The 25,619-nt window shown below is 42.0% G+C and overlaps 1 protein-coding gene across 5 annotated transcripts in view; it reads left to right on the top strand.

Annotated features, from left to right (window-relative positions):
* The window catches only part of LOC115173783 (DNA topoisomerase 2-beta), a 30,172-nt gene that overhangs the window by 2,326 nt on the left and 2,227 nt on the right, over nucleotides 1-25,619 (top strand). For 4 of the 5 annotated variants that reach the window (XR_003871664.1, XM_029732179.1, XM_029732177.1 and 1 more), the window contains exons 2-32: nucleotides 1,300-1,539; nucleotides 1,823-1,913; nucleotides 7,629-7,692; nucleotides 10,402-10,547; nucleotides 10,806-10,903; nucleotides 11,348-11,560; nucleotides 11,806-11,979; nucleotides 12,221-12,322; nucleotides 12,468-12,605; nucleotides 12,858-12,996; nucleotides 13,185-13,342; nucleotides 13,654-13,779; nucleotides 14,071-14,181; nucleotides 14,398-14,503; nucleotides 14,726-14,835; nucleotides 15,131-15,223; nucleotides 16,149-16,263; nucleotides 16,619-16,740; nucleotides 18,321-18,469; nucleotides 18,702-18,933; nucleotides 19,265-19,399; nucleotides 19,633-19,833; nucleotides 20,240-20,435; nucleotides 20,534-20,625; nucleotides 20,745-20,900; nucleotides 21,204-21,287; nucleotides 21,578-21,775; nucleotides 22,032-22,197; nucleotides 22,504-22,665; nucleotides 23,545-23,835; nucleotides 24,011-24,103. Coding sequence is in view for 4 of the 5 variants with exons in the window: in XM_029732179.1 (XP_029588039.1) it covers nucleotides 1,300-1,539; nucleotides 1,823-1,913; nucleotides 7,629-7,692; nucleotides 10,402-10,547; nucleotides 10,806-10,903; nucleotides 11,348-11,560; nucleotides 11,806-11,979; nucleotides 12,221-12,322; nucleotides 12,468-12,605; nucleotides 12,858-12,996; nucleotides 13,185-13,342; nucleotides 13,654-13,779; nucleotides 14,071-14,181; nucleotides 14,398-14,503; nucleotides 14,726-14,835; nucleotides 15,131-15,223; nucleotides 16,149-16,263; nucleotides 16,619-16,740; nucleotides 18,321-18,469; nucleotides 18,702-18,933; nucleotides 19,265-19,399; nucleotides 19,633-19,833; nucleotides 20,240-20,435; nucleotides 20,534-20,625; nucleotides 20,745-20,900; nucleotides 21,204-21,287; nucleotides 21,578-21,775; nucleotides 22,032-22,197; nucleotides 22,504-22,665; nucleotides 23,545-23,835; nucleotides 24,011-24,103 (4,501 nt within the window). In the remaining variant the exon portion in view is untranslated. The remainder of the gene's footprint in view (nucleotides 1-1,299; nucleotides 1,540-1,822; nucleotides 1,914-7,628; nucleotides 7,693-10,401; nucleotides 10,548-10,805; nucleotides 10,904-11,347; nucleotides 11,561-11,805; nucleotides 11,980-12,220; nucleotides 12,323-12,467; nucleotides 12,606-12,857; nucleotides 12,997-13,184; nucleotides 13,343-13,653; nucleotides 13,780-14,070; nucleotides 14,182-14,397; nucleotides 14,504-14,725; nucleotides 14,836-15,130; nucleotides 15,224-16,148; nucleotides 16,264-16,618; nucleotides 16,741-18,320; nucleotides 18,470-18,701; nucleotides 18,934-19,264; nucleotides 19,400-19,632; nucleotides 19,834-20,239; nucleotides 20,436-20,533; nucleotides 20,626-20,744; nucleotides 20,901-21,203; nucleotides 21,288-21,577; nucleotides 21,776-22,031; nucleotides 22,198-22,503; nucleotides 22,666-23,544; nucleotides 23,836-24,010; nucleotides 24,104-25,619) is intronic. The other variant, XM_029732178.1, reaches the window with a different exon arrangement.

Raw genomic sequence — 25,619 nt, 5'->3', positions numbered from 1 at the left:
TCATGAGTTAATGCCTGGAGTCTTCACATCCTCCGTGAGATGCAGGCAGGGATGCCTTCTCGAGGTCATGCAGGATTCTTTCAGATCGTTTAAGCAACCAAGATTAGGTTCTTAGCAGACAGTATTTAATTCTCTCAATATTGCTTTTTTGTAGTCATCTTATCAAAGCAACTATCCCAGAGTGGTGGACTATCGTGAGTTAAATGGATGCTTTGGCTTGATAAGATGATTGACTTGCTGTGAGAGTTGGGGTGAACCATAGACTATATTGGGTGAACTTTCTTTGGTCCACTGTTTGTTACTAAAAGGTTGATGAGCATTGTGAGGGTCTGTTGCTCAGATACCTCCCCGTAGAGAAATGTAAACTGGTCTCAAGGGCCACAGGTGACAGGGACTGCATTATTCTCAACCACTGTGTTTATTGCACAATTTATATATGCCTATTGCATTCTCAAGGGCTCTGGATCAGTTGTATACCTTACCACACAAATACACTTTAGATCAGGGATCATCAACTAGATTCAGCCGCGGGACGTTTTTATTTTCTTGAGCGGATGGTCAGGGGGCCGGAACATAATTACAAATAATTTGTATACAAAAAAATTGACCGCAATAAGCCCAAACAGATATATTTGACTAAAACATAATAATTTCAAATCTTACTAACATATGTATACGATCACATATACAGTACCGCTATTATGCGTGGGAATACTTGGAGCTGGTGTTTTAAATCTTTTATGTCCAACAACTTACGAAAATATATATTATTTTAAAGTAGTTATTTTTGCTCAGAACTTGGGGTGGGATATAAAATCCCCTGCGGCCCAAATTGTTCCCGCAGGCTGCCAGTTGGGGAACCCTGATTTCTATTTTCCCATGCTTGCAATATTTACATTTTTATTTGATAAAGTTTGCTCCTCAGGCGCTGTCACTTTTATGGCCTCTCCTTAGGTGCAATCTTAAGTATTTAACAATGAGATCCACTGCCTTAAACAATGGTGTCTTCTGTGTGCGTGTGTGCTGGGCAACTAGCCTAACCAAGTAAACCTTCCAAGTTGCAACCAACCCACTAATCGAGCAACCAACCATATCGTAAAGGAGCATTGAAGGAAAAATTTGAGGCTACGCTGGACTAGTCGGACTATCCAAACAGAAGTGGGGGAAAAAACGGCTACTGCTGTGCCTTTTCTAATGGGCAGCTCTGATAATCAGCTGCTAGTGCCTGCAGATACAGAGTTCAATTATTTATCTTTAGTGTAATTTTTAACAAAGTTGTGCACATGTGTCTAATACCAGACCCTCTTTGATAAGAAGAATGCTGCCAAAAAGAGGGAGGAGGAGGCAGCAGCAGCCGCGGCGGCGGCGGCTGCGAACGGCAGGGGTGATGGGGGCAAGGCGGAGGGAGGAGGTGGAGGAGCCAAGAAGAAGGGAGGAGATAAGATGTCAGTGGAGAGGGTTTACCAGAAGAAGACCCAGCTGGAGCACATCCTACTGAGGCCTGACACCTACATCGGCTCTGTGGAACCGGTCACCCAGGTGGGTTAGGTTCATCATGTCTGTAGACGTCTAGCTTGTGTTCAGGAGGGTGCAACAGAAAACAAAATTGTGCTCCAACATTTTTGGGGGCGGGTAACGTCTTCCTGTTTCACTCCTGTTTTGTGCCTACAGAAGACTCATTTTCTAAACACCATTAGTCACAACAACATCCAGTTCTGTACCTAGATCTAACAGAGAAATCTGGTGTTGCTCTTTGTTGTTGATGTGTAGTGAAGTATTATGAATGGTTAATCAATAAAGATATTTATTTCTCCCCTTTCAGCAAATGTGGGTTTTCGATGAAGACCTTGGGATGAATCTACGAGAAATCACTTATGTCCCTGGATTATACAAAATCTTTGATGAAATTCTTGGTAAGTCTATCAGGATCTTTTAAAACAGAACATACACAGGTGACAAAGTGGTCATTATGAACTAGCTAAAGCCCTCAGTTCATTTTTATTATGCTATATGTTATTACTGTGATGGCCTCTGATGGGACTTCCCTCAAGGTAGAATAACGGTGAACCAAAAAGCAGCTGGATTGATTCCCCAAGCCGACTGTGAAAAATCTGTCTGTGCCCTTGAGCAAGGCTCTTAACCCTAATTGCTCCTGTAAGTCGCTATGAATAAGAGCGTCTGCTAATTGACTAAAATGTTTTTGGTTGAGTTAGATTTTATTTTAGGTGTACTTTGCTATGTCAGTCGACCAATCTGCATTTTACATTTGAGTCATTTAGCACAGTGGTTCCCAAACAGTTTTTTATATATATATATACACACACACACACACACACACACACACACACACACACACACACACACACACACACACACACACACACACACAGTACCAGTCAAAAGTTAGGACACACCTACTCATTCAAGGGTTTTTCTTTATTTTTGCTATTTTCTACATTGTACAATAATAGTGAATACAACTATGATATAACACATATGGAATGTAGTAACCAAAAAAGTGTTAAACAAATCCAAATCTATTTTAGATTCTTTAAAGTAACCACAATTACCTTGATGACAGCTTTGCACACTCTTGGCATTCTCTCAACCAGCTTCACCTGGAATTCTTTTCCAACAGTCTTGGTGTTCCCACATATGCTGAGCACTTGTTGGTTGCTTTCCCTTCACTCTGCGGTCCAACTTGTCCCAAACCATCTCAATTGTGTCGAGGTCGGGTGATTGTGGTTGTCAGGTCATCTGATGCAGCACTCCTTCACTCTCCTTCTTGGTCAAATAGCCAATACACAGCCTGGAGGTGTGTTTTGGGTCATTGTCCTGTTGAAAAGCAAATGATAGTCCCAAGTGAAAATCAAATCAAATTGTATTGGTCACATACACATGGTTAGCAGATGTTAATGCGAGTGTAGCGAAATGCTTATGCTTCTAGTTCTGACAGTGCAGCAATATCTAACATGTAATCTAACAATTTCCCAACAACTACCTAATACACACAAATCTAAGTAAAGGAATTGAATAAGAATATATACATATAAATATATGGATGAGCAATGACAGAGTGGCATAGGCAAGATGCAATAGATGGTATAAAATACATTATATACATATATGTGTGATGCAAGAAATGTAAACATTATTAAAGTGACTATTGATATTGATCCATTTATTAAAGTGGCCAATGATTTCCAGTCTGTATGTAGGCAGCAGCCTCTCTGTGTTAGTGATTGCTTTCTTAACAGTCTGATGGCCTTAAGATTGAAGCTGTTTTTCAGTCTTTCGGTCCAAGCTTTGATACACCTGTACAGACCTCGCCTTATGGATGATAGCGGTATGAACAGGCAGTGGCTCCGGTGGTTGTTGTCCTTGATGATCTTTTTGGCCTTCCTGTGACATCGGGTGCTGTAGGTGTCCTGGAGGGCAGGTAGTTTGCCCCCGGTGATGCGTTGTGCAGACCGCACCACCCTCTGAAGAGCCTTGTGCTTGTGGGTGCTGCAGGCGGGGATGCAGCCTGACAGGATGCTCTCAATTGTGCATCTGTAAAAGTTTGTGAGGGTTTTAGGTGACAAGCCAAATTTCTTCAGCCTCCTGAAGTTGAAGAGGCGCTGTTGTGCCTTCTTCACAACGCTGTCTGTGTGGGTGGACCATTTCAGTTTGTCTGTGATGTATACGCAGAGGTACTTAACTTTTCTCCTTCTCCACTGCTGTCCCCCCAAACCAGATGGGATGGCATATCACTGCAGAATGCTGTGGTAGCCATGCTGGTTAAGTGTGCCTTGAATTCTAAATAAATCACAGACAGTGTCACCAGCAAAGCACCATCACACCACCAGCTCCATGCTTCACGGTGGGAACTACACATGCGGAGGTCATCCGCTGACCTGCTCTGCGTCTCACTAAGACACGGCGGTTGGAACAAAAAATCTCACATTTGGAATCATCAGACCAAAGGACAGATTTCCACCGGTCTAATGTCCATTGCTCGTGTTTCTTGGCCCTAGCAAGTCTCTTCTTCTTGCCTCCTGAGTGGCGCAGTGGAGTCTAAGGCACTGTGCCACTAGAGATTCTGGGTTCGAGTCCAGGCTCTGTTGCAACTGGCCGCGACCGGGAGACCCATGGGGCGGCGCACAATTGGCCCAGCATCGTCCGGGTTAGGGGAGGGTTTGGCCAGCAGGGATGTCCTTGTATCTTCATATTGGTGTCATTTAGTAGTGGTTTCTTTGCAGCAATTTGACCATGAAGGCCTGACTCACAGTCTCCTCTGAACAGTTGATGTTGAGATGTGTCTGTTACTTGAACTCTGTGAAGCATTTATTTGGGCTGCAATTTCTGAGGCTGGTAACTCTAATGAACTTATCCTCTGCAGCAGAGGTAGTTCTGGGTCTTCCTTTCCTGTGGCAGTCCTCATGAGAGCCAGTTTCATCATTGCGCTTGATGGTTTTTGCAAGTGCACTTGAAGAAACTTTTAAAGTTGTTGAAATATTCCGGATTGACTGACCTTCATGCCTTAAAGTAATGATGGACTGTCGTTTCTCTTTGCTTATTTGAACTGTTCTTGCCACAATATGGACTTGGTCTTATACCAAATAGGGCTATCTTCTGTATACTACCCATACTTTTTTGCAACACAACTGATTGGCTCAAATGCATTAAGGAAAGAAATTTGACTAATATACTATTAAGAAGGCACACCTTTTAATTGAAATGCATTCCAGGTGACTAACTTATGAAGCTATTTGAGAGAATGCCAAGAGTGTGCAAAGCTGTCATCAAGGCTACTTTGAAGAATCTCAAATATAAAATATATTTTGATTTGTTGAACACTTTTCTTGGTTACTACATGATTCCATATGTGCTATTTCATAGTTTTGATATCTTGACTATTATTCTACAATTTTAGTGAGTAGGAGTGTCCAAACTTTTGACTGGTACTGTGTGTGTAATAATGCAATACCATTCCTAAGTTTGGGGTCACTTAGAAATGTCTTTGTTTATGAAAGAAAAGCAAATTTTTTTGTCCATTAAAATGACATCAAATTGATCAGAAATACAGTGTAGACATTAATGTTGTAAATGACTATTGTAGCTGGAAACAGCTGATTTTTAATAGAATATCTCCATTTATCAGCAACCATCACTCCTTTGTTCCAATGGCACGTTGTTAGCTAGTCCAAGTTTATCATTTTAAAAGGCTAATTGATCATTAGAAAACCCTTTTGCAATTATGTTAGCACAGCTGAAAACGGTTGTCCTGATTATAGAAGCAATAAAACTGTCTTTTTCTTTGCAACTCTGCCTAGAAGGCCAGCATCCCGGAGCCACCTCTTCACTGTTGACGTTGAGACTGGTGTTTTGCGGGTACTATTTAATGAAGCTGCCAGTTGAGGACTTGGGCGGCGCCTGTTTCTAAAACTAGACATCTAATGTACTTGTCCTCTTGCTCAGTTGTGCACCGGGGCCTCCCACTCCTCCTACTATTCTGGTTCGAGCCAGTTTGCGCTGTTCTGTGAAGGGAATAGTACACAGTACGACATATTCAGTTTCTTGGCAATTTTTCGCATGGAATAGCCTTCATTTCTCAGAACAAGAATAGACTGACGAGTTTTAGAAGAAAGTCCTTTTGTTTCTGCCCATTTTGAGCCTGTAATCAAACCCACAAATGCTGTTGCTCCAGATCTTTAACTAGTCTAAAGAAGGCCAGTTTTATTGCTTCTTTAATCAGGACAACCGTTTTCAGCTATTTGCAAAAAGGTTTGATCAATTAGCCTTTTAAAATGATAAACTTGGATTAGCTAACACAACGTGCCATTGGAACACAGGAGTGATGGTTGCTGATAATGGGCCTCTGTACGCCTATGTAGATATTCCATAAAAAATCAGCCGTTTCCAGCTACAATAGTCATTTACAACATTAACAATGTCTACACTGTATTTCTGATCAATTTCATGTTATTTTAATGGACATTTTTTATTTAAAAAAACAAGAATTTCTAAGTGACCCCAAACTTTTCAACGGTCGTGTATATTGTTAGTGTATATATTTTTTTAAAGGAACTCCGTCCTGCTTTAAACTTAATCTCTTTCAAGTTGTAATAGTAGAATGCACAAGGTGTCATTTGTAAATTGGGTAGTGTATCATCAGTTCCTCTTGTCATGTTAGTCATTGCATACCTTCGAGAGCTATTTATAATTTGTCAGAAATATCCAGATCAACTAGTCCATGTCAGCTAACATTTTTTTATTTAGGTTTTTAGCCCATAGATATTGTTGTATTTTTTTGTCACTCAAATCACACAAATATTAGACATGGCAAAATGTATAGAATTGCAAGAAAATTTGCTTTAAAACTGCAACATTTTCTCTGCACCCCATGACAAATTGTGTAGAATTGCAGGAAATAAGCTTTAAACCTACAAAATTTTCTCCACCACCAACAGGGGTGTGAACAGTTTGTGTCATGAACAGTTTGTGTCATGAACAGTTTGTGTCATGAACAGTTTGTGCCATCAACAGTTTGTGCCATGAACAGTTTGTGCCATGAACAGTTTGTGTCATGAACAGTTTGTGTCATGAACAGTTTGTGTCATGAACAGTTTGTGCCATGAACAGTTTGTGCCATGAACAGTTTGTGTCATGAACAGTGGAAGCCCTGATTTAGCAGACTCTTTTCCAGACAGACTTACAGTACATTCAGTAAATCTGTTGTTGTAGGTAGGATGATATCATTTTTGTACTCCTGCCCAGTGACTAGAGATGAAAACAAGCCTTTTATCTGGTCCAACAATATATCTGAAACATGTATTAGATTTAACCTGTTGTGTAGAGGAGATAACTTGTTCCTGTGTATTCTGTGGACTCCTCCTTGCTCTTACTCATGTAGCCATTTGTCTGGAATGAAGAGCCGTCTGATGAAATCTTTTATTGGTTGTCAGTTACACACTGAGTAAGACAAGCGGCAGCAGCATCCATTGCTGGTCTATGTTATGTGTTTGGCTGACTGGCACATTCAATATGGGGTACAACCAATTGTTGTATTGCAAAATGTCAGGCTTCTGCATTGATGAACAGATGAATACCCTGTCCTGAAATAATATGTTTATACCAGGCACTACCTTGAGTGATCAAGCAACTGGAAATCAGTCGTATGCAATGGAAGAAGACATGAGATGAGAGTTTTTTGCTCCGCACAGTGTTAATTTAGTTGTTTTATAGTGGTGATAAAGTAATGACAGCAGTCTGTCCTCGCTGCTCAAATATTCACTAGTTCCTACCACTTCTATATAATTACTGACTAGACATAACTCACAGGGTCAGTCCACACATAATGTCACCTTACAACCCAAGCAAAAGCTTGACATGAAACAGGCCAACCAAACCGTATAACCGACAGGAGACTTGACTGAGGCAATTTGACTTTTCAATATGTTTCCAGTATGAGAGACTTGAAAGGATGTGGTTTTGGATTTTATAGGCCAGGCAACATTTAGGCTATTGATTCTCAAGTGTGTCTAAAGCTCTTGATAAAAATGTCAGTATCTTCTCGATAATCTATCAACACAATTAAATTCCCGCAGTCTACTTCTCATTTGAACATGTTTTTCTCTACTCCACAGTCAACGCAGCCGACAACAAACAGCGGGATAAGAACATGTCGACCATAAAGATCTCCATTGATCCGTAAGTACACATGCACAGTAAGCAGTTGTCAATCATTAGTCAAGTCCAGTTTGAGCCTAAAAACCCTACTGTGCACGCTGCATAGGTTGGCACAGCAGCTTCCCTCTGTGGCAGTTAGTTGCCATCTATCCGTCATTATCATAAGTTCTGTTTAACAGGCCTGTTCTATGACGGCAAAGCCGTCTGCTCCCCTTGAGGTCCTGCGTAGCAGTGTTGGAAAAGTCATTTGAGCATAGCAGCTCCACCCCCCCCCCCTAAAAATTGTGCAGTGCATGCTGTCTTGGTAGGTGCAGCGGCTTCTCGTCATTGGAAAACAACGGCTCCCCCAGCCAAATACCATTTTTGCTGTTAGAATGTAGGTCTCTCTAGACTGGCTTTTCAGTGATTGATAAAATAAAATTACGGAGTTAGTTACCATGGAAATGGTTCGGGTTGACCAATAAAATAAGCCTGCAGCCCAGTAGTTCAGCTCATTAAGTAGCCTTCTAAATATACATTCATACCCTTTAACTTCTTCCACATTTTGTTGAAGCCTGAATTGAAAAAAAATGTCATCCGTCTACGCACAATACTCCATAATGACAAAGTGAAAACATGTTTCATTTGTTTTTAGCACATTTATTGAAAATGGAATACAGAAATATCTCATTTACATAAGTATTCACATCACACCCCTGAGTCAATACATGTTAGAATCGCATTTTGGTAGCAATTACAGCAGTGACTCTTTCTGGGTATGCCTCTAAGAGCTTTGCACACCTGGATTGTACATTATTCTTTTAAAATTCTTCAAGCTCTGTCAAATTGGTTGTTCAAGCTCTGTCAAATTGAAAGTCTTGCCATAGATTTTCAAGCATACTTAAGTCAAAACTGTAACTCTGCCACTGAGGAACATTCCCTGTATTCTTGGTAAGCAATTCCAGTGTTTTAGGTTATTGTCCTGCTGAAAGGTGAATTTATCTCCCAGTGTCTGGTGGAAAGCCACCACTATGCTTGTGTTGTATTGAATTTGCCCCAAACAACTGTTTGTATTCAGGACAATTGCTTTGCCACATTTTTTGCAGTATTACTTTAGTGCCTTGTCGCAAACAGGATGCATGTTTTTGAATATTTTTTTTCTGTACACTTGTCAGTTAGGAGGCTAGTATTGTGAACTAAGTACAATGTGATTGATCCATCCTCAGTTTTCTCCTATCACAGCCATTAAATTCTGTAACTGTTTTAAAGTCACTATTGGCCTCATGGTGAAATCTCTTAGCAGTTTCCTCCCTCTCCGGCAACTTAGTTAGGAAGGACACCTGGAGCTTTGTCGTGACTGGGTGTATTGATACACCATCCAAAGTGTAATTAATAACTTCACCATGCTCACAGGGATATTCAATGTCTGCTTTTTGTTCTACCAATAGGTGCCTTTCTTTGCGAGGCATTGGAAAACCTCCCTGGTCTTTGTGGTTTAATCTGTGTTTGAAATTCATTGCGCAACTGAGGGACCTTACAGATAATTGTATGTGTGGGGTACAGAGATGAGGTAGTCATTCAAAAATCATGTTAAACACTATTATTATACACAGAGTCAAGGCAACTTATTATGTGACTTGTTAAGCACATTTTTAGTCCTGAACTTATTTAGGTTTGCCATAACAAAGGGGTTGAATACTTATTGGCTCAAGACATTTCAGAAATGCTTTTTTTTATTGATTTGTACAATTAAAAAAACAAAAAACATATCACTTTGACATTATGGGTGACTAAAATCTCAATTTAATCCATTTTAAATTCAGGCTGTAACACAACCAAATGAGGAAAAGGTCAAGGGGTGTGAATACTTTCTGAAGGCACTATCAAGGCATGCAGATGTTTCTGTGGGAGAATGTATTTGAAAAATGCGGAGCATCCATTTTGTTTAAGTGATCTGCCCACTGTGATGTCTGTCTGTGTGTGTGTGTGTTTTAAAGCCAGCGTTGTGCACGGTTCTGCGGGGTATTTACCCATACGGTGATCTGTGGCACAGTGTTAGGTAGCAGCAGGGGGTTGTGGTGGAGGCTGATAGAGTTCTGGGGAGAGAGAGGTCTTAATGAACAGTCGGCTCTGCAATTCAGGGAGCTCATTTAACATGCTGTTCACCTACGGCACGACATCCACAGCAATCTGCACACACAGCAGACTGCTGAACGTCAGAGTGTCCTTCAGAGAGCTTCCCTGTCTCCTCCCTGTGAGGCCAGGCCTGACTGCCTGTCTCTCTTTTCCACCCTGTCCTGTCATATCTCTCTCTACCACCCTGCCCTGTCATATCTCTCTGTGCTTTCTCCTTTCCTCTCCTCTGTTGCTCTCAAGGGCTGGAATTTATAATGGTTTTATATGAATTTTGGAGCCCCGTTCCAGAGCTTAAATCATCACACGTTGGGCTTATTTAGTTTTGCTGTGTTGCTCTACAGTATGTTTAAAATCACAGCCCTAAATCCACTGCTTTGGCAAATGGGGATTAGTTGCAGTATTGTAAAATGTTGATGTTTACATGTCAGAAAGGTCTGGCTAGATTTATGTTTATTGAACTAAATATAATTTTACATCTTAATCTTGTTTTTTTATTTACAAATATTTTATTTTTGATGTTAATGTAAAGGTTAGTACAGCTGATTCTGGCTGTCCTGTGAAGTTCTTCCACCTGTTTATTCCTAAGTTCATCATCCTCCTCCTCTCTTCCTTCAGTGAGTCCAACACCATCACCATCTGGAACAATGGTAAAGGCATCCCCGTGGTGGAACACAAAGATGAGAAGATGTACGTTCCCGCTCTCATCTTCGGACACCTCCTCACCTCCAGTAACTACGACGACGAGCAGAAGAAAGTCACAGGTGGGAAAAAATCCCTCTGAAAATAAGAATCTAATTCATTTATTCATTATTCTTTGACCCTTTTATGTAATCACATTTCATATGGTTTCGATAAAGCTTTAGACAGAACGTCTAACCTGAAATGTTTAGCTACTGAATAGCTGAATAGTTTTGTAGTTCCCCTAGCAGTGCTTAGTAACACTACACAGGAGTTAGTGAATGACTGTAGGTCAGTCTCTCCACGGATGAAAGCACGTCTTCCCTCTGTTCTCCTCCTAGGTGGAAGGAACGGGTACGGTGCTAAACTCTGCAACATCTTCAGCACAAAGTTCACAGTGGAAACCGCCTGCAAGGAGTACAAACACAGCTTCAAACAGGTACACACAACGAGAAAGCACAGCGTGATTGAGATTTGTTGTTCAGTCAACCTTGAAAAGAGCATTCTTCAAACAGCTGAGCACCATTTGATGTTTTGTAGGTGTACAGTATGTGACTTGTAAACATGTGAGGGGGTGAGTATGAGTTGATTCTCACTCTCAGGTGTGGTCTCACAGGATTCTACGTTGGTATTGTAGGATTCTACATAGTTTTGGGGGATTTCTGTAATTTCTCATAAACCAGGTGGTTTGTCCTACAATTGTCACTTTCAGTGAAATGACTCAGCAAATTAGTTTGTTCAATCAGTTTCACAAGGCTTTTTATTAACTCTTTGATGGAATTTCACAATACAACCTCATGATTCATTCTAGTTTCCTTAACATGTGAAGAATGTAGTACATTTCATGACAATCTCTCTCCCCCTTTTTCCTCCCTCTCCCTAGACTTGGCAGAACAACATGGGGAAGACGAGCGACCCCAAGATCAAGTTCTTTGACGGGGACGACTTCACGTGCGTGACCTTCCAGCCGGACCTGTCCAAGTTCAAGATGGAGAAGCTGGACAAGGACATCGTGGCTCTGCTCACCAAGAGGGCCTATGACATCGCTGGGTCCTGCAAGGGCGTCAAAGTCATGCTCAACGGGAAGAAACTCCCTGTAAGTCCCCCCCCCATTTAACAACACATAGTAAGATGGGCTGTCCCATATACACAGAATACATGCTGTACATAAGGTGCCAAGTCTTGGAAGACCCTGGGCGAAACGTTTTGAAATGAAATAAAACGGCTCATTTCACTACACCTGTTTCAATACAGTGTCATTTGCTAATAACCTTTCCAGAACCGGAGCCACAATCCAAACCCAGTTTAGGCTCTTCTCACCTGTCCTTTCCCTCCTCCCAGGTGACAGGGTTCCGCAGCTATGTGGACCTGTACGTGAAGGACAAGCTGGACGAGGTGGGCGTGGCCCTGAAGGTGGTCAACGAGTCGGTCAACGAGCGCTGGGAGGTCTGTCTCACCATGAGTGAGAAGGGATTCCAACAGATCAGCTTCGTCAACAGTATCGCCACCACCAAGGTAACATCCCCTCAGGGAATTACGTTGTTAAAACAGTCTTATATTACCAGAACTATAGCCTTTGATTTGGAAAACTACCACTTGACCAGTCTAGGAATAATGGACAGAAATGAAGTGCGTTTTGTATGTGTATATATACTGGGACGTGTGTTCATTTTGATGCTATTCACGTGTTGTAGTATGACTTTCAACCACATCAGACATGTTTTATGTACTACTCTGCTTGTTTTGTGTCATTCAGGGTGGCAGACACATTGATTACGTGGTGGACCAGATCGTAGCCAAGCTGATAGAAGTGGTGAAGAAGAAGAACAAAGCTGGTGTCTCAGTCAAACCCTTCCAGGTTATTTATTACCATCTTATTCATGTGTTATTACTGTGTTACTACAATAGTGTTACTAGTAATTCCATTGTTAGTGAACTGGGATAAGAGCAAATTATTGTAACGTTCTGCTACAATCATAGTGCTTTACTTTTGTCTGACTCAGGTGAAGAACCACATCTGGGTGTTTGTGAATGCGTTGATCGAGAACCCGACCTTTGACTCCCAGACCAAGGAGAACATGACCCTCCAGACCAAGAGCTTTGGTTCTAAGTGTCCTCTGTCTGAGAAGTTCATCAGAGCAGTAAGGAGATTCTTCTTAATAAATGGCTGTTCTTAACCACAATGAAATATCACTATCTCCTAAATGTATACATGTGATGTTGGGCCTTCACTCTTCACATACACTGTTTCCTCACAGAGAAAGTCAAGTTATTTACATTGAATTGATATCATAGGATCTCTAAAATCAGTTCCAGGTCCTTTCTTGTGTTCTCGGTTCACCTGGAATATTAAACAATGATATATCATATTCAATTATTTATTTTGTCTGCAGGCGACCAACTGTGGTATCGTGGAGAGTATCCTGAACTGGGTGAAGTTCAAGGCCCAGACACAACTCAACAAGAAGTGTTCTTCAGTGAAGTACAGCAAGATTAAAGGCATCCCCAAGCTGGACGACGCCAACGATGCCGGTAAGACATCTACCAAGAGGGCCTCTTTTACCAATATTTATATTGAAACTAGTTGAAGACTTTAAATTAGGATGGGGGAACAGAGCTTGGTTGTTGGGCCCACCCCTTTTTTATAAAAAATGAGGGGAAACACTAAATTGTTTAAACACACACTGAACTGCGCGTCTTACCTCCGTCTTCACCCCCAGGTGGTAAACACTCGTCAGAATGCACTCTGATCCTGACTGAGGGAGACTCGGCCAAGTCCCTGGCCGTCTCCGGCCTTGGTGTCATTGGGCGAGATCGCTATGGTGTCTTCCCACTACGAGGAAAAATTCTGAACGTACGAGAGGCCACACACAAACAGGTTAGTGTCAGGTTAGTGTCTAGATAGTGGTTAGATTGGGCTGGGATTGTGTATGAGTGATTACAATCGAAATGATTAATGTCTCGACCGTACACAAAAATGATAAATAATCTTGTAAACAAATAAATACTCAAGGGATTTACATAGATCGTTTCCCAAAGGTGGCGCAAGGACCATTCCTATCAACAGTTTTATTAAGATCAGCTGAAGCCAAACTCTTTTTGGTTGAGTCCACCAGAGCCAAGATGGCCCATCCTGCCTTAGTCAGGTAGGGGAAACACTGACACGTCCATGTTTCTGTATCCCACCAGATCATGGAGAACGCAGAGATCAACAACATCATCAAGATCGTGGGTCTGCAGTACAAGAAGAGCTACGAAGACCCAGAGTCTCTGAGATCCCTACGCTACGGCAAGATCATGATCATGACCGATCAGGTTCTAACACTTAATCAATCCCACCAACGCCTGACGTCTACAATTGACCCATGTCTTGCAATTATCATCATAATCAATAATTGTAATAACTATGAGCGTAAAGCATCTTTCATTCATTATCCATGCTCTTAAGGTTCATCTGAAATGGGGTGCTATTCCCTATTATAGTATGGTGTAGTGCTCCAAAAGTAGTGCACTATATATGGAATAGGGTATCATTTTGGATGTACCCTTGGGTCATAACAATCCATCCTAATAGAATGTTTCTTTGTGTTGATGATCTGCTGACAGGATCAGGATGGCTCCCATATCAAGGGTTTGCTCATCAATTTCTTCCATCACAACTGGCCATCCCTGCTCAAACACACCTTCCTGGAGGAGTTCATCACGCCTATCGTCAAAGTAAGACTCATACATTGGTACAGCTGGTCCCAATTTTCTCCCTACCATTTCCCCTTGGCCCGAACTCTTCAGTGTTTGCAGATCTACACTGTCTACATGACACAGTCGTGACTGCCGATGGCAGCTTATGGCAACTGACTTCAAACAATGTTTAGATTGGCTTGGCTTAAGGCTAGCAAGCATGGTTCTAATGCTGCTTTTAACTCTTTCCTGCAGGTGAACAAGAATAAACAGGAGCATGCTTTCTACAGCATTCCAGAGTTTGACGAATGGAAGAAACAGACGGTCAACTTTAAAACCTGGCATATAAAGTACTACAAAGGTTTGTTCATCACATGTGGATAATCCTCCAAACTAACCATTATCGTTAACCAAGCTATTCTGTTTCACACTACCGAGACAATTCGAGCCAAACTGTTCTTGCTGGCCTGAATATACGTCCACCATAGTTGCTGGACCATGCTGAACATATCTGAGCCAGCTCAGTACAGTTTGGGTTGGCATAATAGTGTGAAAAAGGTTTGAGTGTTTATTTATGTTCCAGGTTTGGGTACCAGTACAAGCAAGGAGGCCAAGGAGTACTTTGCAGACATGGAGAAACACCGAATCATGTTTAGATACGCCGGGACAGAGGACGATGCTGCCATCACACTGGTGGGTTTACCATGGACACCACCCTCTCTCCTTTTTCCCTCTCATGGTTTCCCTTTCAATACTTTCTCATTAAATATACAGAAAATAGCTAGAAAAGTTAGGAATTAAATTCAAAAATGGCTAGACGAATATATTCATCAAGCTAGTTTTGCCGTCACACAAAATGTATTACCCAACCTTCTATCAACTCACACAAGATGGTTTTGGACTTTTATTTGTCTGTGCTCTGCTTGGGAAATCCTTACCAAATGGAGGGGGGACTGACAGTGATCTATCCATTGCTGCCTGTCTCTAGGCGTTCAGTAAGAAGAAGACTGACGACAGGAAGGAGTGGCTCACCAACTTCATGGAGGACAGGAGACAGAGGAGGATGCACGGCCTGCCAGAGGTGAGTGGGACTGACTGACCGACTGGGTTGAAACCTGGGTCTCCTGCATGCCAGAAGACTGTTAGCCCACCTTCCTTAAAGAAAAGATTCACCCATTTTTAATGTTATATCGTATTTGTGCATCTCTGTGTGATATTCTGTCGATTCCCGGGGTCATTTCATGTTTTCATGTGTATCTGTGCCATTCACCATTTCAAGCAGGCTGAAATACAGCCACTATAACACGTTTTGCATACCTCCTATAGAGTAAATCTTCAGGTCTCTACAGTGGTTACTCAGCACACGAGTGTGCTAGGTTCCATCTGCACTGTGAGAGACTGTCCAGATCATTCACATCAGAGCAGATGAAGGAAAGGAGGCGTGGAGAGGAAGCAACAGACTATTGAGATGCACCCTGTGAGAGACTTGGATATTGGAGTTTGATTAAAGGAAGAGGACGTAGACTGTTTAGATCTGTCTTTTCAAACAGGCATCTCTCCACCATGGGAGTTACTTGGACCATGATGTAGCACAGCTTGTTTAGAGTCTTCTAGCTGGCTCCTTTGATTCACAAGCATCTGATGATTTCTGCTGTCAGTGTTCCTCACATATCCTAAGCATGGAAATGGAAATATTCCACAAAAACACGCCAATCAGCCTAGTTATGTTGTTGATGTTTAGTAAAATGACTCTACTGTTTATTACTGATGTAAAGTAGCAGCTGCTTTCCCCATGTGAATCCCATCATAGCCTGGTCTGACACTGATACCATCACAGCGCTGATCATTTCTCTCTCATCCTACAGCAATACCTGTACGGAACAGCGTTCTGTAATTGACTCTGTTGCTGTCGGTCGCTGATGCAAAGTAGACACCGCTCTCCCATGTGGTGCTGATAGACAACAGCAACATCATAGCCCTGAATCTCTTTTATCATCCCCACTCAGCAATACCTGTACGGCACGCAGGCCAAACACCTCTCCTACAACGACTTCATCAACAAAGAACTCATCCTCTTCTCCAACTCTGACAACGAGAGATCTATCCCATCCTTAGTGGACGGTAGGTATGCAGCGATGCACTAGACTAGCTATCTCCCTGGACGTTCTGTCTTTCTAGCTTTTGTTGTGTTTGTTGTCAAATGGCTTTTGAAGTTTAAGGGAACTGAAATGCCTGGAAACTCGTCATTAACAGAATTCTTCACTGTCCTCTGGATGCTTTGTTTATGTGTGTGATGTGGTCTCCTTTTGATGATGGCGTGTAGAATTATTTGTTTATTTCAATCCCCATTAGCTGTTTTGTTGCAACACCCACTCCTCCTGCGGTCCACTTGTGATTCCCTTTTGAAGACGTGTGTGTGTGTGTGTGTGTGTTGGGAGGGGGGGGTGGTCCCCTTTTGATGATATCTTGTGTGCAGGTCTGAAGCCAGGTCAGAGAAAGGTACTCTTCACCTGTATGAAGAGGAATGATAAGAGGGAGGTGAAGGTGGCTCAGCTGGCTGGTTCAGTGGCAGAGATGTCTGCCTACCATCATGGAGAGGTTCTACACTCTTACACAGCTATAGGAAATATACTTACACAGCTATAGGAAATATACTTACACAGCTATAGGAAATATACTTACACAGCTATAGGAAATATACTTACACAGCTATAGGAAATATACTTACACAGCTATAGGAAATATACTTACACAGCTATAGGAACTATACTTACACAGCTATAGGAAATATACTTACACAGCTATAGGAAATATACTTACACAGCTATAGGAAATATACTTACACAGCTATAGGAAATATACTTACACAGCTATAGGAACTATACTTACACAGCTATAGGAACTATACTTACACAGCTATAGGAAATATACTTACACAGCTATAGGAAATATACTTACACAGCTATAGGAAATATACTTACACAGCTATAGGAAATATACTTACACAGCTATAGGAACTATACTTACACAGCTATAGGAACTATACTTACACAGCTATAGGAACTATACTTACACAGCTATAGGAAATATACTTACACAGCTATAGGAAATATAGTTACACAGCTATAGGAAATATACTTACACAGCTATAGGAAATATACTTACACAGCTATAGGAAATATACTTACACAGCTATAGGAAATATACTTACACAGCTATAGGAAATATACTTACACAGCTATAGGAAATATACTTACACAGCTATAGGAAATATACTTACACAGCTATAGGAAATATACTTACACAGCTATAGGAAATATACTTACACAGCTATAGGAAATATACTTACACAGCTATAGGAAATATACTTACACAGCTATAGGAAATATACTTACACAGCTATAGGAAATATACTTACACAGCTATAGGAAATATACTTACACAGCTATAGGAAATATACTTACACAGCTATAGGAAATATACTTACACAGCTATAGGAAATATACTTACACAGCTATAGGAAATATACTTACACAGCTATTGGAAATATACTTACACAGCTATAGGAAATATACTTACACAGCTATTGGAAATATACTTACACAGCTATAGGAAATATACTTACACAGCTATAGGAAATATACTTACACAGCTATTGGAAATATACTTACACAGCTATAGGAAATATACTTACACAGCTATTGGAAATATACTTACACAGCTATAGGAAATATACTTACACAGCTATAGGAAATATACTTACACAGCTATAGGAAATATACTTACACAGCTATTGGAAATATACTTACACAGCTATAGGAAATATACTTACACAGCTATTGGAAATATACTTACACAGCTATAGGAAATATACTTACACAGCTATAGGAAATATACTTACACAGCTATTGGAAATATACTTACACAGCTATAGGAAATATACTTACACAGCTATTGGAAATATACTTACACAGCTATAGGAAATATACTTACACAGCTATAGGAAATATACTTACACAGCTATAGGAAATATACTTACACAGCTATTGGAAATATACTTACACAGCTATAGGAAATATACGTAGTTATCTTCCACTTTAAATCAATACTGTTTACAGATAATGGGTACAAAAACATTGTTTTGACCCGTGTGCCTCTGTTTGTGTGTGATCATCCAGCAATCCCTGTTGATGACGATTGTGAACTTGGCCCAGAACTTTGTGGGCAGCAACAACGTGAACATCCTGCAGCCGCTGGGTCAGTTTGGTACCCGCATCAACGGGGGCAAGGACGCTGCCAGCCCCCGTTACATCTTCACCATGCTCAGGTAAAGCCTCCCAGGGTCAAAGGTCAAAACATAATTGTGCTAGCAATTTTGATGTCTACTACTTGTATGATTTGTATGGGCCATCCTGAAGTGCAGTAATACCTGTTTGATAAAAAATAAAAAATGGTTAATGATACATTTAATGTCAACTTTGTTTATACATCACCTTTCATGAATCACACTCAAAATGCTTAAAACATGTATTTATTATGAAGTAATGTGACTTCCTCAGTCCCCTGGCCAAGATGTTGTTCCCAGCGGTGGACTCCAGCCTGCTGAAGTTCCTGTTTGATGACAACCAGAAGGTGGAGCCAGAGTGGTACATCCCCATCCTCCCTTTGGTGCTGGTGAACGGGGCCGAGGGCATCGGGACGGGCTGGGCCTGCAAGATCCCCAACTACGACCACAGAGAGATAGTCAACAACCTGTATCGCATGCTCAACATGCAGGACCCTCTGCCCATGGTGAACATTTGGAAGTTTGAAACTTAATTGATTGCATAAGATAAGATCAACTGTATTGTCCCAGAGGGGAAATGTGTCTTGGACATACAAGCAGCACTGTTGTAAGGGTTTTATTGCTGAAAACATATCAGCCCAGATATTTGTGTAGATTGATACCGTTATACATTTAAACATTTTGCTAAAACACATTATTGAGTAGAATTGGATAAACCACCAACTTTCTGTGTCTGCTGTTGGTCAGTTATAATCAGATGTAATCCTATAATGAGTAGGTCATGTACTGTATCATAATAACGGGTGACTGAGTATTCCTACCTCTCTCCTCTCCCAGCTGCCCAGCTATAAGAACTTTAAAGGAGTGATCCATGAGTTGGGTCAGAACCAGTACATGGTCAGTGGAGAGATCTCTGTCCTGGACAAGAACACCATTGAGATCACTGAGCTGCCCGTTCGCACCTGGACACAGGTACACTATTGCAGGATACATCACACCTGTCCAGCACTTCTGGTCATCTTGTTGCTTTGACTGAATTCAGAAATGAATGAAGGATATATTGACATGTTGTTTCTGTGCTGTGATATTGTTTGTTCGTTTTTGTAATGGATTTCTCTCCCTCCCTCCCCTCCCTCCCTCTCTCCCCTCCTCTCTCCTCCCCTCTCTCTCCTTCTCCCTTTATCTCCCTCCCTCCCTCCCTCCAGGCCTACAAGGAGTCGGTGCTAGAGCCCATGCTCCAGGGGACAGAGAAGACTCCAGCTCTGATTAATGACTATAAGGAGTACCACACGGACCAAACCGTCAAGTTTGTAGTCCGCATGTCAGAGGAGAAGCTGGCCCAGGCTGAGGCTGCTGGACTACACAAAGTCTTCAAGCTACAGTCCAGCCTCACCTGCAACTCCATGGTTAGTACCCCTCTTCAAATCTGGCTCCTATTCACTAAGAACATGGACTGAAACAGGGAGAAACTACCTGAGCTTGTCCAATGATAAACGCTTATTTTCGTTATCCGTTGCAAAACGTTTTGCTACGGTGTGCCCTATACGAGTCCCTACTCTGTATTTGAGTTGAACTGATACCTGTATTGACTCACATTGTTGATTCATTATGCACACCTGTTTGGATGAAGTGCTGTTTTGTGTGTGTATATAGAGGACTCCTCTTATAGGAATCTGTCTGGGATGATGGGATTCTTTGGAATGAATCTTTCATCTTAAAGTGAGGAACATTTTGAAGTGTTCCATGGTTTTAACCAGTTTTAGTGTTTGTATTGTGGAAAGGAGAGGTATCTGAAGAAGTTTCTCCCCTCAGGTGTTGTTTGACCACATGGGCTGTCTGAAGAGGTATGACTCGGTCCAGGACATTCTCAAGGAGTTCTTTGAGCTGCGGTTGAACTACTACAAGCTGAGGAAGGATTGGCTAGTGGGGAGCCTGGGGGCGGAGGCTTCCAAACTGTCCAATCAGGCACGATTTGTGCTGGAGAAGATCGAAGGAAAGATCACAATTGGTGAGAATTTTACCTGCATGTCTCTCTCTAAGGGAAGGATTCTTTATTTCAGTTTGCAATTTGGTATAGAATACTGATATATTAATGTCTGTCTACAGAGAACAAGTCGAAGAGGGAACTGATCAGGATGCTGGTGCAGAAAGGCTTTGAGTCGGACCCCGTGGCGGCATGGACCAAGGCACAGGAAAAGGTACTGTTAGCATCCTGCCACTGTCCACCATTCAGCCCTGTGATTGGCTGAGACTGCTTGACACTTCAATACCCTGTATTCTGATTGGGACTATGTGTCTTCCTGGTCTCTCCCTATAGGCTCTGGAGGAGGACGATCGTGATGGTAACAACAGTGACAGCTCTGTGGACTCTGGGTCGTCGTCGGGACCAAACTTCAACTACATCCTCAACATGCCTCTGTGGTGCCTGTCCAAGGAGAAGGTGGACGAGCTGCTCCGACAGAGAGACATCAAGGTACTGACTCAGAGAGGAAGGGTGTAGACACCTGACTGTCAAGGACTTCAATTCCATAGATCTTTATCGTCCCCAAAAGGCTATTCATATGCAGCAACATTACACAACATTACACACCATTACACAACATTACACAAGTAGGCAAGGTATTCTAACGGTTGTGTGTGTTCTGTTCTTGGGGCATAGTAAGGGCATATCAGTACTTTTGTAGTATGTGTATGTGGTCCTGGTAGGAAATGAACCCACAACCTTGGTGTTGCTAGCACCACATCCTTTATCAACTGAGTGTGTGTTGTTCAACAGAAAGGAGAGTTGAATGAGCTGCAGAGGAAGTCTCCAGAGGACCTGTGGAAGGAGGACCTGGCGGTCTTCATTGAAGAACTGGATGTGAGTGCTACTAGCTCTACATGCAGTGGTGCCACTCATCTCTGAGTCACTGCTTAAGAAGAGACCACTGTGATTTATACCTGCTTTTGTTGAGGAGGTCGGTTACCTTCAGGGTTTCTTTCTCCTGGCCTTACTAAAGCCAGATCTATTTGTAGAAAAGTCATTTATTTTGTTTGGCTTTTATTATCTCCTTTCATTGTAAACCGTCAACATTGATGTCACCTCAATATAAGTGACTTACACGATTTACAAAAGGTGACGGGTAAATTCTCTCCCCGTCTGTGTGACAGAAAATCGAGGCCCAGGAGCAGGCAGACATATGTGCAGGTAAAGGCACCAAGCTGGTGAAGGGCAAGGTGGGCAAGCCCAAGGTGAAGAAACTCCACCTGGAGGAGACGTTACCCTCGCCGTTCGGCCGCAGGGTCGTACCCACCATCACACAGGCCATGAAGACTGACGCCTCCAAGAAGATGACCAAGAAGAAGAAGGTAACATATTTTGTTTTTAAAATGGATTATGCCTCATTATTAAAGGCCCAGTCTGTGGTATTTTATGACAATTTTGCTCATTTAATTTGTTAATTTATACCCATTGATTCTTGAAGAATATCACTTATCAATGCCTTATGAGCTTAGTTCAGCTGTATAACTCCATCACCAAATAAAACTCCATTGTTTGCACAGGTCTCAGTGTGTTTTCAGGCTGTACACATGACGTATCATTGTGTGTGTGTTGTCCTCTCAGGGTGATGCGGACCTGGTGATGAAGCTGGAGTTTGATGATGAGATGGGAGTACTGGGATCAGATGGAGGAACAGGGGAGAACTCCCTCAACTCCTCCTCTAATACACCAGCCCCAACCCCAGCCAAGCCCAAGGCCCCCCGGGTCAAACGAGAGAAGAAGGAGCCAGGTCAGCAGATGTTCCATTCTCCTTTCATGTGTCTGTCATCTTAGTGAGATGGGTTCAGTCATGAATTAGGGGAGAGGGGGAGACAGAGGGATACACAGTGAGGAAGTTGGTGGACCCAAGGATTTTACCCCCCCCCCCTCTTGGGGCAATTTGTATATGGGAGTCAGAAGTGCTACCACTACACCGAACTCATTTATTTATTTTAATCACACATGAACTAAGACACATCGACACAGTTTCAGGACTTCATGGCTATTAAATGAAAGATTAAACATCAGAATGAATAAACCGTTTTCTCTATACCAGGTACTCCCAGAGCCAGGAAACCCCCAACACCCAAAGGATCGTCTGGTAGGAAGGTGAAGAAGCGTAACCCCTGGTCGGAGGACGAGTCCAAATCAGAGAGCGACCTGGAGGACAGTGAACCTGTAGTCATCCCCCGAGACACCAAGTCACAACGAGCCTCAGGTAACCACTTACCTGGATTGTGTTCATTACGGCACGCCATTTAAAATGGAAAGCGTGAACAAGTGTTTTTTTGGGGGGGATAAGTTCAGACAGTTTTATTTCTATTTATTTTATTTAACTTTTATTTAACTAGGCAAGTCAGTAGCTCCCTGTTTCACTCTGTTTTTGGGGGTTTTCTTCATTTTCGTGTATCTGTTAGGACTAGGGACAGACATTTTTCTTGACCACATCAGTTAACTAGGCCCTAATCTCGGTTAAAGACCCGGCTAAAGTCTTGCATAATTCTCCAGCTGCTCGATTAGGTTCTGGGTGAATACATGTTAAGAGAAGAGATCCATTTTTATTTGTCACATGCGCCAAATGCAACAGGTGTAGTAGACCTTACAGTGAAATGCTTAAGGGCTTGTAAGTAAGCATTTCACGATAAGGTCTCTACACCTGTTGTATTCGGCGCATGTGACAAATACAATTTGATTTGATGAAGAGATGCTAGAACGAGGAGCGGAACCGGGACGAGTAGCTCCCTCTCTCTCTGCAAGTTATGGGCTGAGTGTCCCCTTCTGAAATTTGAAAGATTCTTACACCTACAAAATCGTGAAATGTCCAAATAACCAGTGACGAATAACCCAAACACCGGGACCACTGATTAACTGGGCCCAGAGTTTTTCCTGGTCTGGTCACATGGTCGATTGGTTGATCTTTCTTCAACTGTTTTAACCAATGGCATCATGTTTTTGTTTGCATCTTTTTTGTGATTTTTGGAATGTTTAAATGTTCCTTCTTATTTGTGTAAAACCCCTGAATAATGCCGAAATGCGTTGGTTCTTCAGCAAAAAAACACACAACACACACTTATAATGAACTTTGTCTGTTCTTCAGCGGCCAAGCCCAAATACACCTTTGATTTCAGTGAGGAAGAGGATGGAGGAGAGGAAGAGGAGGAGGAGGATGATGAAGATGCTGCGTCCTCGCCCGTCCGGCCCTGCAAAGACGACTTCACCGCCTCCTCCGAGACTAAAGACCGATACAACGACCACAGCGACGAGGATGATGAAGATATCTTCCCCCCGCCCAAACAGGCAACCACCACCGTCTCACCTGCAAAGAAGAAGGAACCAGAGAGTATATTCTCTTCCTCCAAATCAGCCTCTGAAAAGAGCAATGACAGTGGTGAGTTCACACAACAAGCTCAGCATGTTTGCCTTGTCGTGTTTCTTTCATGTTTAACATCTTGTCATTATTGCCAGTCTTGTGTGTTTGTCTATGAAAAAGGACTTTGTCTGTACATAAGCTCCTAGTCTCAGTGTTCATCTGAGGGTTAATGTCTGTTACTCTTCTCTTCCAGACGATCTGAAGTTGGACAGTGACGAGGAAGACAAGGCCTTCTCCTCATTCCCCAGCAGCTCTGCCTTCGACAAACCTGTCCCAGCTAAGAAAGGTAACACACAGAACAATATAATGTATCTCCATCTACAGCCTGGCCACATTAAACAGACTTTGGAGTGTACATTTGTCTACCTCCATTAAGCATGATAGTGTACAGTTGAAGTCGGAAGTTTACATGCACCTTGGCCAAATACATTTAAACTCAGTTTTTCACAATTCCTGACATTTAATCCTAGTAAAATTTCCCTGTCTTAGGTCAGTTAGGATCACCACTTCATTTTAAGAATGTGAAATGTCAGAATAATAGGAGAGAATGATTTATTTCCTATTTTCTTTCTTTCATCACATTCCCAGTGGGTCAGAAGTTTACATACACTCAATTAGTATTTGGTAGCATTGCCTTTAAATTGTTTAACTTGAGTCAAACATTTCAGATAGCCTTCCACAAGCTTCCCACAATAAGTTGGGTGAATTTTGGCCCATTCCTCCTGACAGAGCTGGTGTAACTGAGTCAGGTTTGTAGGCCTCCTTGCTCGCACACGCTTTTTCAGTTCTGCCCACAAATGTTCTATTGGATTGAGGTCAGGGCTTTGTGATGGCCACTCCAATACCTTAACTTTGTTGTCCTTAAGCCATTTTGCCACAACCTTGGAAGTATGCTTGGGGTCATTGTCCACTTGGAAGACCCATTTGCGACCAAGCTTTAACTTCCTGACTGATGTCTTGAGATGTTGCTTCAATATATCCACATAATTTTCCTCCCTCATGATGCCATCTATTTTGTGAAGTGCACCAGTCCCTCCTGCAGCAAAGCACCCCCACAGTTCTATTTTTGTTTCATAAGACCAGAGGACATTTTTCTAAAAAGTACCATCTTTCTCCCCATGTGCAGTTGCAAACCATAGTCTGGCTTTTTTATGCCGGTTTTGGAGCAGTGGCTTCTTCCTTGCTGAGCGGCCTTTCAGGTTATGTCGATATAGGACTCGTTTTACTGTGGATATAGATACTTTTGTACCTGTTTCCTCCAGCATCTTCACAAGGTCCTTTGCTGTTGTTCTGGGATTGATTTGCACTTTTCACAACAAAGTACGTTCATCTCGTCATACCTTCCTGAGCGGTATGAAGGCTGCGTGGTCCCATAGTGTTTATACTTGCGTACTATTGTTTGTACAGATGAACATGGTACCTTCAGGCATTTGGAAATTGCTCCCAAGGATGAACCAGACTTGTGGAGGTCTACCATTTTTTTATGAGGTCTTGGATGATTTCTTTTGATTTTCCCATGATGTCAATCAAAGATGCACCTAGTTTGAAGGTAGGCCTTGAAATACATCCACAGGCACACCTCCAATTGACTCAAATGATGTCAATTAGCCTATCAGAAGCTTCTAAAGCGTGACATCATTTTCTGGAATTTTCCAAGCTGTTTAAAGGCACAGTCAACTTAGTGTATGTAAACTTCTGACCCACTGGAATTGTGATACAGTGAATTATAAGGGAAATAATCTGTCTGTAAACAATTGTTGGAAAAATTACTTGTCATGCACAAAGTAGATGTCCTGACTGAC

Source organism: Salmo trutta, chromosome 34 (genome assembly GCF_901001165.1).
Source record: "Salmo trutta chromosome 34, fSalTru1.1, whole genome shotgun sequence".
Taxonomy (NCBI): Eukaryota; Metazoa; Chordata; class Actinopteri; order Salmoniformes; family Salmonidae; genus Salmo; species Salmo trutta.
The sequence above is the reverse complement of the archived record's forward strand: the minus strand, read 5'-3'. Positions and strand labels throughout refer to the sequence as shown.